Source organism: Aulostomus chinensis, chromosome 8, assembly GCF_037954235.1.
Source record: "Aulostomus chinensis isolate RoL2024-O1b breed Wild chromosome 8, RoL_Achi_v1.0, whole genome shotgun sequence".
Lineage (NCBI taxonomy): Eukaryota > Metazoa > Chordata > Actinopteri > Syngnathiformes > Aulostomidae > Aulostomus > Aulostomus chinensis.
In genome coordinates this window covers 7,812,459-7,827,871 of record NC_141327.1, presented here as the reverse complement: position 1 = coordinate 7,827,871, position 15,413 = coordinate 7,812,459, and the positions used below count along the sequence as shown (strand labels likewise).

General features: G+C 44.3%; 1 protein-coding gene and 1 long non-coding RNA gene across 2 annotated transcripts; both read left to right on the top strand.

Moving 5' to 3' along the window:
* Nucleotides 1–6,235: 6,235 nt before the first annotated feature.
* LOC147256979 (zinc finger BED domain-containing protein 4-like) lies at nucleotides 6,236–7,823 on the top strand. Its single transcript, XM_086210008.1, has 2 exons — nucleotides 6,236–7,271; nucleotides 7,402–7,823. Exons 1-2 carry the CDS (start codon nucleotides 6,236–6,238, stop codon nucleotides 7,821–7,823), a joined length of 1,458 nt encoding a protein of 485 aa, XP_086066134.1.
* A 4,792-nt stretch (nucleotides 7,824–12,615) lies between these two features.
* On the top strand, nucleotides 12,616–15,177 carry LOC147256978 (uncharacterized). Its single transcript, XR_015117434.1, has 3 exons — nucleotides 12,616–12,706; nucleotides 12,815–13,000; nucleotides 13,093–15,177. It is a non-coding gene; the product is annotated as an uncharacterized LOC147256978 (long non-coding RNA).
* Nucleotides 15,178–15,413: the final 236 nt, after the last annotated feature.

Below are 15,413 nucleotides of genomic sequence, written 5' to 3'. Positions count from 1 at the left end.
GGAGAGACAGTAGATTCTGTTTGGCAGCCTGTCCAGTGGTGTCAGTATAAACAATAAACGTTGTGAGTGGGATAAGAAGTGAGAGGGTGAACACGGTGGGTTCAGAGCAACACACCCCTGCGGAGATGAAAAAAAAAGTGGTGTTACCTGTTATTGGCTAAAGTTCCCTTCTAATCACCAGTGTTGTTTGTCATCATGTTCATACATCTTAACCATTTCTAATGACGGAAAGAACGAGTCACTACGCATGTTTCAAGTTTTATGACGACAGTAGAAAAGTGTTGGCTCTTCCTTTACTGAGCGATCAAAGTGATACAAAGCACAGTTTTCCTCACTAAACCTGCGCGAGCATCACTACGTCATAATCTTGCACTACCGCTAGCGCTCTGAAAGATTTCCTGTCTATTTCGAATGCATGTCTGCAATTCTAACTTCCTAAACAATGCAAGCTAAATTCAACACTGCACATCACTCAGTGCAATAACGACAATAATCAATTGGCTTCAATCTTAATTTAAATTAAAGCTGAAAGCAGCGTTGTTAGGGCCTGAGCCCCTGCACCGCCGTACACAGGCCTGAATCCAACGGTGTCTTGGTCAAATCCCTGGGCCTTGTAGTTTAGGAGGTAGAAGCCTGAGTCTGATCAGAGTGAGAGCAGAGCAGAGCTGAGAGCTGGCCCTTTAAGAACCCCTCCCCTACTGCTCTGTCTTTGATCTGTGCTAGAGTGGAGAGAGAGGAGGATTAACAGAATTGTAGTGTGGAAAAGCTGAATAAATCAGCATACGTTGGTCAAAAGTGATACATAATACCATATTTTTGTAGGGATTTTTGTCAGGAATGCAGTGGTGTGTTTTTAAAGCTGTGGGATGTATAATGTAGACGTGAGAAGCATTTGTTTGACAGTATGTACCCTGAGAGGACACGGTCTCCCAATAGGCTTCCATTGTCAGCGTGAAACGTGTCTCCCCCACTTTGACGGCTTGTAAAATCCAAACCGAGCAATTCATATAAAATTCTTTAGCAACTTTTAATCAGCACAGGTGGGAGAGTAATAGTTGGGAGAGTAATGTGTGAAAGTTTGGAAGCGATATCATTCATGCCCTGGGAGGAGATCGATTTTGTTCGGGGAGTAAAAAAAGTGCTAATTTTGACAGTTTTGTCTAATTTGTGGACATTCTGTTGTAGATAGGTGAAGAGTCAGAGTGTAAGAATTTTGCGTCTTGATGAGACAAGTTCAACGGTGTTGGTCCCATGTTTGTGGGACATTCGTGGGAGGAGTTATAGCACTCCAAATTATAAAAAATTATCTTTTAGTTGTGTGGCTCCCTAGGTAGTGCTATAGAATTTTATGGTGTTTTTTTTTTTTTTTTTTGGATTAGTGAACGTGTCGCCAGACTGGACAAGTGTGCCGAATTTCAGCGAATTTCATGCATGTTCAGGGGGTGAAATTACGCATATTGCGCGCTCATTGACAGCAAGAACAGCATAATACCAGGTTTTGAATGGGTGTGTATGTGAAAACCGGCTCTGGGGTGTCTGGCCGAGTTGCCTCATGGCCGTTGGGGGGGCCGGGACACTGTTTAGTGGGTGTTTTTAGTGTCTTTAGTGCTGCTAATACAAACAGGACCTCAAGGGGGAGGTCAAGCGGTGTACCGCTGTCCTCCAGAGGAGTGCAGGAAAGACAGGTGGGCGTCAGGGAGAGGGGCATCTGACAGAATTTGAGCAGCAGGTGGCGGCAGTCAGGGGCAGCATCTCTGTTGGGGGGATTGTCACCACCACCCACGCTAACTCCGAGAGCCTGGAGGGTAAGTGGCAACTCCATTTCTTACGCAACATTTCCACATGCTTAGCCACAGATGTAAAGGCAACAAATACACCGAATCTGCCACTTAAATAAACCAATATGTTTAATAGACACTGATCCGTCAGCCACACCACTGACGTGCAGCACCCCCGCCGGCTCCCACCAGCGTGTCCACTGGCTCAGAGTCATCCGCCAGGACCAGCGGTATTCGGGCCAGACCGTCCCCGCGCTGTTGACTTTGAGAGTCTGGGGTTGTCATTTGTGGGATTGGAGGCAGCTTGGATCGCGTCGGAGCTCACTCCCCAACGTTGATGTTGCGGCCGCTGGTCCTGTGGGTTTTGCCACCCAGCACAGCAGGCTGCTGGGGTGGCTTTGTGTGCTGTCTGGCGCTCCTGGGGTGTCTGCTTGTCTTGTCTTCCCGGTGAGTCCTGGCATGTGCCTTGCTGCGGCCACGTTCCTCTCTCCTCCATGCTGACCCGGTCTGTTTGTTGGAACAACTGGGGTGTTTAGGCTGACGGAACCCACCCCCCCCCGACTCATACTGTGGACCTATATATTTTTGTGCAACAAATTTATTTATTCCTTGATTTGATTATCTTTCTTTTGTCCATAGAAACGTGCCGCCACTGTGGATCCGGCGGAATGCTGCTGTTTTTGTGCTTTGGCTTTGTTTGTTTTTTTGCTTGTTCGTTTGTTGGCTCGTCTGCGCCTGCGCTGCTCCCGCCATGTCAACGCCACGCATCCTCGGCGCACTCGATAAAGTGCAGCGCGCAGCCTGCCACGACAGCTTCTGTTTTAATCTGGGGTCTCCTGACAGTTTAGACGGCCAGTCATTTTGATTGTTTCTTTTCTTGGTTAATTTCTATAGCTTTCGCTAGTTACTTTTCTTAGTTGTCTTGGTGGTTATTTTCTTAGATATTTTCTCTATTATTTTACATTTTTCTGTAGTTATTACTTTTGTTAATTCCTTGTTGGCGCTTATTTTTTCGGTAATTGTGTTGAGTTATCCCGAACATTTATCCTTTTCTGGGTTAGGTTCGACAATCAATTTATTTATTGTTTGGATAAACTTATTTCCAGAACCTTGATTATTTGTTTTGTTTAGTTCTTTTAATTATATTGTTCTGATATTGTGAGTTGTTGTTCACGTTTGTTTATTTTGGACAGGTGCTGGAAGTTTCGTTGGCAGTTTCTTCCCTGGTGGTGGTTCCTCTTTCCACGTTTTTTTTAGCAGTGTGAGTGCGGTGCCATGGGTGATATCTTTTGGACCATCCCCTTTTGTTTGGTTTGCCCCTCTGCCATCCAGTGAGCTCCAGCCCTGTTCCCCACTCCCTTTTTTTTGCCCTTATTGTTCTGCTTTTCTGGCCGGTGCTATTTTTAAATCTATTTCTAAATATATGGTTAATAAAAAAAATTGATCAATTTTAAACATCTCTTGTCCTGTGGGCTTTGTTGGACTCTGCGTGATCTTGAACCATTAGGAATTTCCGCCCAGGTGCCGTTGTTGCAACCATCCTCACCACTGCAACATTCGCTTTGCAAGAGAGACAATATTGCAATGCACACAACGACAACGCTAACGTTTGACTCGTCGAGATCCATGTTGTTGGTTGTTTACCTCTCAGTGTTCTGGCGCACGTTTATGTGTAATGATGACGTTGTCAGCTCGATGACGTATGAGAGAGAAAAACACAGGCACGCAGGCCTCACAGTGGGAGTTCCGGCCCGGGTTTTTTGGAAGCTTGAATGCGCCCTAATGCCGAGCAAATGCGGGTCCAAAAACCCACGCTGACACGTGTTTTTCAGTGTGAAAGGGGTATTAGATGAATTTTTAGCTCATAAGGTAAGATGTTCTCCAAGACTGACTTAGCAGCAGCTTATCAGCAAGTTTTGCTAGATGATGACTCCAAAAAATACACTACCATCAACACCCACCGTGGGCTGTTTGTGTGTAACAGACTTCCTTTTGGGATCAGTTCCACTCCCTCAATCTTCCAGCGGATTATGGAAAACATAATGAAAGACTTACCTGTGGTAGTTTTCCTTGATGATCTTCTCATTATGGGACGCTCGGAGGAAGATCACCTCCACAACCTTCAGAGGGTCCTGCAACGCTTATAGGAAAATGGACTACGAGTGAAATGCTCAAAGTTAGGGAAAACTCAGCTTGAATATTTGGGTCACATACTCAACGAGCGTGGCATTCACCCTTCAGGGGAGAAAGTGAGAGCAATTCAAGAGGCTCCCGAACCTACCAATGTTAAGGAGCTACAAGTTTTGGGGTCTTTTGAATTATTATGGGAGATTGTTGCCCCAGCAGAGCACAGTGTTGGCTCCACTGTACAGACCAGAGATGGGGGGACTTGAGTCACCATATTTGCTTGCTTGATCAACATTTACAAAAGACTTAACTTGACTTGGACTTGCCCTTCCGGACATGTGACTTGACTTAGACTTGAAGCATGGGACCTGCCAAGTCATTGAGATCTTGTTAAATATATATTTTGTAAAAATTGTTTTATTGTTTCATTATGCGTGAGTGCTCTGCAGCATATCAGCAAACCAGGCAACCCCTCTTTCACCCGACGCGCCAAGCCATACTTCCAGATTTGCGTAAGTGATCAGCAGAGAGATGGAAGCCATCGGGACCAGCAACACCATGCCGAAAATCATGCAATTTGGATTTAAAAATTACGCAACAACAGTGAATAAAAGAGGAGCTGTATGCAAATTCTGCAATGTTAAAGTTACAGATACTGCAACCACTACGTCTAATTTCATAAGACATTTTAGGACAAAACATGAAGAAAGGTGAGCAGGCTACTTAACATGCTGCAAAGCTTGCTATTTTTCTACTTGGCTGCTGACATTAGAGAGACTACAAGGCTAGTGGCTTGATATGTTCACATTTTTGCTGTCGGTGATTTCATACTGAAGCTATAAAAAGATAGGCTATCTGAATGGTAAATCTGGGCTGGAAGGCAAGAAGCTGCTAGTCAAAAGGCACCATAGGTCTATGAGCGGCACAGCCGAGCCAGTGCTAGCAGCTACCTAGCTGTGACACCAGTATGCAGATTAGCCATGTGTGAGGCGCCGCTTGAAGAGAATGAGACCAACTTGAGTAACATCCTACTGACATAATGTTAGCCCTACAGAGGATCTTGCTCTTTGTTTGCTTTGCTAGGCACGCATGCATAGACACTTAGATTATTATTATATATTACTGTTATTTATCATAATAGATACTTGAACATGACTACCCGCTACTTGCCGCCAGCCTAGATTTGCCATTCAGATATCTTTTTTAACTTAAGTAAAAAAATTACCAATGGCAAAAATTTGAACATATCAAGCCACTAGCCTATAGTCAGCATGTAATAATATTACAATAATGTTGTTAACATTAAATAATTAATTATAGTATTACATTAATATTACAGACTAGTCAATTTTGGTGTTTAAGCTCATGGATGCAAATGCATGTATGGTCAAAAAAGAGAGAACTAGTTGTAACAGAGAGGAAGGTAGAAGACGTTAGGCACATTTAAGGAGGCACTAATTTAGACTTCACATAATATAAGGACAAGATGTACGCACTAGCCCTTTGTGTACAGAATAAGTTCTCTCTTTTTTGACCATACTTGCATTTGCATCCCTAAGCTTTAACACCAAAACTCACAAGTTTGTCTGCTAAATATCTATGCATGCATGCAATGAGGCTATATGGGAAAGGCTCTTTGGTAGGCTGTTTGTTTCCTGTGGAGCCAGGTGTGTTTGACCCTGCCACCACTCTGAATGTAATTAGTGTCTACATGGACCTGGTTTGGTGTTGCATCTGGTGAATCAGTGTGTTACAATCAAGAAGGATGTGTGGACACTAATTACGTTCAGGATAGTGGCAGGGTCAAACACACCTGGCTCCACAGGAAACAAACAGTCCACCAAAGAGCCTTTCGTGCTGCACATAGCCTACTTTCAGATGTTATGACTACTTTGCAGGCAGTAATGACAAGCTGTGCAGTGAATACATGCGTTTAAAATGTATCTTTTTTCCCCTCTGTCCCAAATGTTTAGATATGAAGCATACCTTTGCTCAAAAGCAGCTCCTACAACAGACTCAAGTCAGCCACAGATCTCCCAGTTCATCACAAACAACAAGCAACACTACACTTCTAGCCATCCCCAGCAGAACGCCATCACACGTTCAATACTTTCAGACCTCATTATTGATTGCAACATGCCATTGTCCATCATAGAGCACCCAAGTTTTCAGTATTTCCTGTCTGTTGTTGAAACCAGGTACAGCCCTGTAAGTCGAACAACTCTTACTACAAAATTGGATGGTGCAACTGGAAAAGCAGACAAAACTAAAGGATTGTCTTGCTAATGCTGAAAATCTATCAGTTACAGTTGACATGGTCAGATCACAAGATGTGGGGCTTCTTAGGTTTTACTGCTCACTGGATAGATAATGGAGAAGGTGGAATAGTCCTGAAATCTGCTTTGCTGGCTTGTAACAGGTTCAGTGGTTCACATACAGGGGAAAGAATTTGTGAGGAATTCGAGCAAATATGTGAGGAGTACCAAATCAAAAGTAAGCTACTGCACATTGTAAGTGATAATGCTGCAAATATAAGAAAAGCATTCAGCACTTGTTTTCCACAACATGGAGATGAAGAGGATGAAGAAGAAAGAGTTGAGGACGATGAGTTGTGGACTGATTTGCCAGATGAAGATCAAGAGAGGGTGGAGCTTTTTCTCCAAACTAAATCTCAGACAAGACAGCAGTGTTTTGCCCACACACTGCAGCTTGTTGTGGGGGATGGCTTGAAAGACACAAAAATAGCTAATGTGGCTCTTGCAAAGGCCTGCAAACTGAGCACTTTACTCCACAACAGTACTACTTTCAAGGACATTTTTGAAAGAGAGTTTGAGCAATCTGGCATCCCCTCCTCAGTTGTCACACGCTGGAACTCAATGCTACGGCAACTGAAAGCAGTACTGAAATGTGACAAAATGAAGATCACCGCGATTCTTCAAGAGTCTGGCCACAAAGAGACAGCATTCACATCAAGAGAATGGAGTCAAATTCAAGAGTTGGTGCGTGTCCTTGAGCCTTTTGCCGAGGCCACCGACCTCACTAGAGGTGAAAAAGTGGTAACCATATGTGCAGTGGCCCCCTGTGTCCTGTCCCTCAACCATCACCTGGAAAACTTAATAGGCACTATGTGCTACTTGGGGGGCTTAATCAAAAGTTTACAGACATATCTCCAAAGGAGGTTCAAGGGGATCTTTGTGAATGTGAAGATGGCAGAAAACTCCTCATCTGATCACCAGCCATTGCCCTTCTCTGACCCCTTGTATCTGAAGGCAGCCATGCTGGATACTTCTTTTGCCAGCATGTCGGTGACACATGATGTTTTGGTCCCTGACAACCCGAAGGAGGAGGTGTCAAAAATGATCAAAGGTATGTTATAGCATTACAGTAAGTACATGTCAAGTTAACCCATGTAAAAAAATAGGCTTTATAAAATAAATGTTATCCACATAATCTATGGTTTGGTGACTAAATGATATTGTTTTTGCTTTTGCTCAAGACTTGATTCTGGAAGAGGCAATGAAAGCCGCCCCAACAACCCTACGCGTAGAAGAGGAGGAAGAGGTCCAGGAAAACCCAGAGCTTCAGTCAAGCCTCTTCGCATCCTGCAGTAACAAGAGACAAAAGAAGGATACAGCTTCAACGCCTCATATGCAGCTCACACACTTTTTGGACATTTGTAGTGGACAGGACTGCCTCCACGTCTCGACACTGAACAAGCACACCCTTCCCTCTCTCTTCAAGGTTGTGGTAAGACTGTTGCACATTCCTGCATCCAGTACACCGGTTGAACGTGTGTCTAGCCATGGTGGAGTGATCATGAGACCCCATCGGTCACAACTCAGTGCAAAAGTTTTAACTAACTTGATTTTTACAAGTGTAATGGCCATTGGTAATGGCTCTCAACTCAATATATTCTGATGCTCTCTTAGGCACACATTGTTCCCTACCCATCTCTCACGCTCTCGCTCTATCTCTCCTTTGTGTACCCCTTGTGGGTTTTGTTGAAGTGCATTCTGACTGTTCCAATTTCATATATATATATATATGTATTTGTAAAACTGATGCTGGCTGCTGCGGAACCGGAAAAGAAAGGAATTGCCAGAAAAGCATGTGAAAAAAACAAAACAAACATGGAGAAAAAGGATAATGTTACGGAACTTTTACATGGTCATTTTCAGTTTCAAGTTCTTCCAGACGGCGGATTCGACAGAAACAAAGTTACAGGTTGAATTTTCTTATCACCGGAGTACTTCCAGTCTAAAATATCACCTTAATGCTAAACACACTGTTGATATCAGCAAACCATTCAACGAAACAGACAGTCGAGCAAGGCTTCAGCAGACTACGTTACATGCAGCGTGTGGGAGAAGTACAGATAAACAAAAGCAAGAGAAGCTATCAAATGCCATCGCAAAGTGGATAGCTAAATACCGTAGGCCGATTTGTGGAGTGGAAGATGTCAGTCTGAGAAACATTGTGAGAATCGCAACAAACGACGGCAGGTATGAGATGCACTCAAGACGCACCATCACATGAAGAATACATGAGTTGTACGAAAAGGAGAGGACTGCAAAAGCGACAACTTTACAACGTGCACCTACTGTTGTTCTCAGTGGGTACTACTGGACATCACCGGTAACCATAATATCCTCGGAGTTACAGTGCATTATATCGATGAGAAGTGGGTGCTGCATTCACTTGCTCTGTCTGTAGTGAAAACAGAGGAGAGACATTATGCTGAAACATGTGTGGGACACTTCACTGAAGTTGTACAGCAGTGGAATTTGTCAGATAAAGTCACCATACTTAGCACAGATAGTGCACGAAATATGATTGCTGCTGCCAGACAACTACCTTTTGATCATGTCCCCTGCTTTGCGCACAGTCTCCAGCGTTCTGTCACCGTATCTCTGCATCACAGTGCGTTTGACAATGTCCTTGCAAAGTGCAGAAAAGTTGTGGGGCACTTTAAAAACAGTCCAACTAATGCAGCAGAATTAGAGCAAAAACAAGTTGAACGTGGACAGAAGAAGGAGGCCCTTGTGCAAGATGTTCCAACCAGATGGAATTCAACACTGGACATGATAAAAAGCATCCGCAGAAATGAACAGCCACTGAGGGACGTCCTCACCACAAGCACCAAGATTGTCATGCCAACGACAGCTGAAATGGATAAGTTGCAGAGGTTGGAGACGCTACTGGAGCCTTGCAGGTATGTTTTACATCATATTTCTCACTATCCTGTCTGAGTTCATGAAAGAGAAAAAAATATCTAAATGCAGCATGAATATGTAGAGGATATTTTCTATGTATAAGTGAATGCAATTTATATTTGACTGAAGCGGAATTGATTTTCTGTTGCAGGTATTTGACTGAACTTTTGGGAGGAGAAAAGTATGTCTCATGCTCTGTGTCTCTCCCTGCTTTTCGCCATCTCTCTCGGGTGATGGAGAGCTCAGATGATGACCCCGCCTACGTGATCAAGTTCAAGTCTACATTCAGAGAAGAGTTGGAGACACGTAAGGGAAATGCCAACATTGCATATCTGAAGACTGCTACTATGTTGGACCCTAAGTTCAAGGACCACAAGTGTACCCCCAGAGCTGAGAGGAGTGAGGTGTGGGCCTCAGTCACCAACTTAGTTAAGGAAGAGAGGGTTACTGCCGAGAAACCTGTGGAAGAAAAAACCTCAAAGCCACCAAAGAAAAAGTTAGCCCTGTTGGCTGCTTCATCTGAGTCTGATTCTGAACATGAAGACTCAACTGAGAACAGTGTGCATTGATACAGAGCAGAGCCCACCATAAGTTCAGATTCCTGTCCATTAGAGTGGTGGTCCAAACATGCAGGCTCACACAGCAGGCTGGCCCCATATGCACAGAAGTACTTGGCCACAACTGCAACCTCCGTCCCTTGTGAAAGGCTGTGTTCTCTTGCTGGTAACATTGTGCAGAAGAAGAGAGCTTCTTTATCTTCTGAAAATGTAAATAATCTTGTGTGCCTTAGCAACTGGCTTAGTGCAGAAGAGTAAAAAAAAAGAAAAGAATCCCAGCAAACACGGAATTTACAAACTAGTCACAGTAAATCCTAATAGTGAATTTTTGTGCTTCACCTCACTCTAACAGGGACATTTGGTAGTGAACATTGACTGGTTATGCTGCTCCATGATGACAGTAAAATGTTTCTGCTGTTAGCTCAGAAATTGCCTGTTCAAATGTCATGATTGTGGCTCAGGATTTTGTAGGTAGATTGTTTTATTTTTCATAACGCACAGGATAACATGAATGCCCTGGCAGTGGCAATAATCTTTAATTTTGTGTTGTTTTGATAACATTGTTATCTTTCTACTGTAATGTGATGAACATTGTTTTAACAAATAAACACTTGGAAGATTCCTCATGGTTCTCTCAGTCACGGTAGAGACGTTGCATCGTGCATCAATTTGGTGAGCACCAGAGGTCAGGTGGACAGATTTAAAGATTTCCCTCAGCAGGTCTGTCCTCTGTGAGTACACCTGTTGGGTCACACCCTGTGTAGTGATTTTTTTCGCCAGCTGGAGGAATTGGCTGTCACATTCATTTCTGCTAACAACCTTTTCAAAAGAAAAGCTGTCACAAAAAGAACAACATAGGCTCTGAAGAACAGCATCAAATGCACAAGTGTTGAGCACAGACACTTTCGATTTGCCAAGTTTAATAGGCTGTTGATGGCTCCCGTTTTTTAACAGTTGCAACTTGACTTTTTTTCGGCCAACAGATGCATCTATATGCAGCCATTCAGGGCAAGGAGAGAGATAACAACTCAACTTCCTTTTTTTGGGTGGAACTGCTAAGCCTCACCAGTTTTCAACCACAGTCTCATCTGTTGGAAGACTGTTCACAGCTGCATCAGACTCTTCACCAGGGTGAGCATCTTTTTTTCTCGTGTTCCTCACTCTGGGCCTGGGAAGTAGTGGAGACGAGGTCATGTACTATGACAGTTGTTGCATCAGCAACATCCTTCTCACTTGTTTGATAGCAGAACAAATCCGCATGTTTCCTTCAGTGAAGGAAAGATGACGAGCCACAAACCGGTCAACTGGGATGGGCAGGTTTTCATGCTTGAAAAGTCCATGTTTTATGTTTTTGAACTCAACAGCCTCAACAGCAGCAGAAGTTGCAGTGATGCTAATGCTTCGAAAGAGAGGGACCATTATTCCTGTCCAGAGTGGTAAGTAACTTCCAAGTCTTATAATGTGGGAAATAATCTCAGGGAGGAAGTGGATGTTATCTCTATCCCCATCAGCCATGGCAAGTGACCTGCTTTCCTCACATATTTCTGTCACTCACTGTTGGGTGTCTGTCCCAACAGACGTCTGTCTCGAACAGTCAACGAGAAAAGTACCACCATCTGGGCGCACTTGCAAATCCGTTCTCCGTGCTTCAGTCGTGGGCAGTCCCACATACCCCTGGTCATGCACAAACTCCATGTAATGGGCGGGGATAAGCTAATTAGGTCATCAATCATTCTCACTTGACAGAAAGTATGTTCTATATTCTCTAACGCTGGTTTCTGTACCTGCGTTTGCTTGGCATTAGGGCACATTCAAGCTTCCAGCCAACGTGGGTCTGAACTCCTGCTGTGGGGGCTTCTAAACATGTAAAAGTGCGCTGTGTCTCAAAATGGCGGTGATGTTCCCATGAATCACCGTGTCCCATAGGGTTCCAGAAATCTGCCGCCGGCTCTTCTCTTCACCATGGATGGCGAGCAGCTTGCGGACTTCATGGTCTTGCCAGTGCACTGCAATGATCAATAAAAAAGATGTGCAAGATTACTATACAAGTTGTTTATAAACACGGTCGCACATACGCAGTTCACGTTAGGGTTTCCCGATTGGTGAGGGTTCCCAAGCGTAAATTAATTCACGTAAAGCCGAGTTCACACTACATTATTTTAGGCGTCGGTGACATTGGTGCCTTCCCTCCCCCAAATCAGGGTGAGGCACTAACGACCGCCGCGACAAAAGTAATGAGGCGTGAACAGCTCAAAGACAATGGACTGGGACATCGCATGCGACGTCTGCGACAAAAAGTTGACATCTAGCACTGCTAGATATCCAGGATGTGTCGCAGTGACGTAAACGGAGCTGCAGCCAATGAAAGCAGACATGGGAACGAACCCAGACAAAAAGAGCTCTACCAGCGAACAACAACAACAAAAACGACGAGAGGTATGGATTTTACCAAGGGTTCACGATATCCGTGGACACAGGATTTTTTCGCCACATAGTAGCGCACAAACGACCTGGAGGGCTGTGTTCTGCTCCGCCTCCATGTTTACAATGAAAGGGACATGCACTGTGTTCAAGAGTTTCCTGGCCAGCTGGGCAGTCGGCCATGCCTACTGACGGGGAAAATTGTGTAATCTGAACACTCCTGTCCGCCGACAAACCTTATAGTGTGAACAGTAGCCCGATTGAGCGTTGGGTGGTGTGAACAGCAGGGCGTGTCACTGACTAAAAAAGTTGTGTAGTCTGAACAGGGCTTTAGATCACACACATGTAAATTGTTAGAAAAAAAGGTGTGAAATAGAGTCTCGGGGACATCAGCAGGGAGACTGATCTTATGGCAGAGGCCAAAACTTTACTGAGAGATGAGTGAGCAGCTCTCAAAGCACAGCCCAGCCCAATTTATATTTAATTATTTAATTTTTTCCCAGACCTTCCACGATGACAGCCTGACAAGTGGCACAGTGACAAAATCAGAATGTGACAGGAAGGTCCCGTGAAACCTGAGACAAAGCTGGTTGCCTTTTTCACACTGCAGGTGAGCCGAGCAGAGCCCAGCCGAGCCGCTAAACACCTGGGTCGCTTGGCAAGTCGGCCCTTTCAGAGTGCCGAAACACCAGTATTCACCTGCATTTTTTTTTTGCAGTGTGAAAGGGGCTCTCGGGCACAGGACACTGGGACTGGAACCCGGAACCTTCTTGCTGTGAGGCGACAGTGCTAATCATTGCACCACCATATGCATGGATCCACAAGATCTTAATCAAGCCATCAAAAGACAGCACTATCCACTGCTTACAGTTGAAGAGGTGGTATCCTGCATGCCTAGTGCGAGGTACTTTTCAGTACTTGATTCCAATTAAGGTTTCTGTCAGATTAGGCTGGATTAGGAAAGATCCAAATTATGTACTTTCAACGTGCCTATAGGGAGGTATTGCTTTGGAATTTCCTCTGCATCTGAAGTGCTCCAGAGATCTGTTGCACAAATGATTGAAAGACTGGATGGGATAGTCAACATCGTTGATGATCTGCTGGTGTGAGGTAACACTATTGAGGAACATGACCAAAGAATGCGTAAGGTCCTGGAGTGAGCACGTGAGTACAACCTAAAACTGAATAGAAATAAATGTAAGATCAGAACAACAGAGATTAAGTATATAGGTCATGTACTCAGTGTTGCTGGGCTAAAACCAGATGATGAAAAAATCAGAGCCATGATACAGCTGCCACCACCACAAGACAAACAGGAACTATCAAGGTTCATGGGCATGATTCAGTATCATGCCAAATTCATTCCCAACTCTGCAGAGGTCACCGCTCAACTTCGAAAGCTCCTAGAGAGCAACAATGAATGGCACTGGGAAGAGGAAGAAAAAAAAGAACGTGTCAACAGTTTTGACACAATGAAGCAGCTGGTTACCAACGCACCTACGCTCAAATTCTATGATATCAAAAAGCCAGTGACATTATCTGTGGATTCCAGGTCAAAAGGAATAGGAGCTGTTATACTGCAGGATTGAAAAGGAATTACTCAGCATCGTTTATGGGTGTGAAAAGTTCCACCAATACGTGTATGGCAGAGAGATCCAAGTTGATACTGATCATAAGCCACTCAAGACCATTTTCAAAAAATAACCCCACTCCATCAGGCTCCTATGCAGCTGCAACGGAGGCTTCTCAGGCTACAGAGGTACACACTCAATGTAACATATAAGCCAGGAAAAGAACTACACATTGCTGATGCTTTGAGCCGAGCATATCTCCAAGAGCAAAAGGAGGACTTGTTAGGACAAGAGTTAAAGGTCAACTGGGTCACACCTCAACTACCCATCTCGGAAGAAGTTGAACAGGTTCAGAAAAGCGACAGCAGATGATCCTAAAATGCAAATGCTCAGAGATATCACAATAAATGGATGGCCAACAGAAAGAAAGAATGTTCCCAAATAAATGCAAAAATACTGGACTTTCACAGAGGAAACCAGCTATGCGTCAGGGCTAATGTTAAAAAATGCAAAAATAATCGCTCCAAACCAGATGAGACAGGAAATGCTGGGCAAGATTCATGAGTCACACCTGGGCATAGTGAAATGTAAAGATAGAGCAAGGGACATTCTCTACTGGCCAGGCATGGCAACTCAGTTGGAGGACGTTGTGTCTCAGTGTGCTGCACACTTTTGTCTGGTTGTATCGGCTGGACGTGACAGCCCGTTCAGTGGCTCAGAGTGGCTATCGAACTGAGGGATGACTGTGGTGACAGGGTTTATATGTGCAGGCGGGGCCTCAAATACATCACCACAGATCACCTGCCATAAAGGCGTGAATAGAGGTGTCTTCAGTTGAGCCACGCCAGGGCGTGATATTCCGCACAATATCTGTTGTATCTTGTTCCTCTCCTTCAGGTAACAGTAGTAGTTATATTCATAACATTACATTTCTACACGTTCAGGTGATTTGTGTGTTGTAACTGTCCAGTGACAGGTTCATGATTTATTTAGAAGAGAGTAAAACTGTATTTATGATTAAATTCAGCTAAATTCAAAAATTATTTTCTAACAAATACTTGGACACAAAAATAAGTGACAGTGATGCCACTGCAAAGGCACAGCTGTGCAGTTTTGCGTAATATGTGTGTGATCAAGCTCCAACAAACCATTCCAGAGATGTCCAAATGCAAATAATGTTTGTCTTAAGTCACGCACTGTGCATGAATGGATTCCTAAGGGTTAAGGAAAATCTTTTGTTCAAAGTCCTCCAATTTAATCAGAAGCTCAACAACAGCAAGGTCGTAATCTATAATTATTTCAGGGACACCTCGAGTACTGGGCTACTGGCACATGCATAGAAATTTAATGATACGAATAAACAATAACTCACAGCAATAAAGCATATCATAATATTGAAGCATGTAACAATGTTATAATCAAAACTAGAAGAAAAATGCAAATATTTTCTGAAGATACAATGGAAATTCAGCAATATCTCGGGCGGGCTGGGCCCTGGCACGGTGTCCTGGGCTGCCGCCACTCCCGGACAATGGGAGAATGCTGGGGGACGTTTGAGGGATGGGGGCTGACTTCCTTGATGCTGATCGAACTGGGGGCCCTGACCACGGGCTGCCGGCTGGTGGTCCTGCCGTGCATCAGGGGCCTGGGCCCTTCCTGCCCTCGCACTGCAGGGTGGTGGACCCTCTGCCCGGATCTCTGGACAGTGCCCCTTGGTGCTCCAATTTGACCCCTGGACCAGGGAGG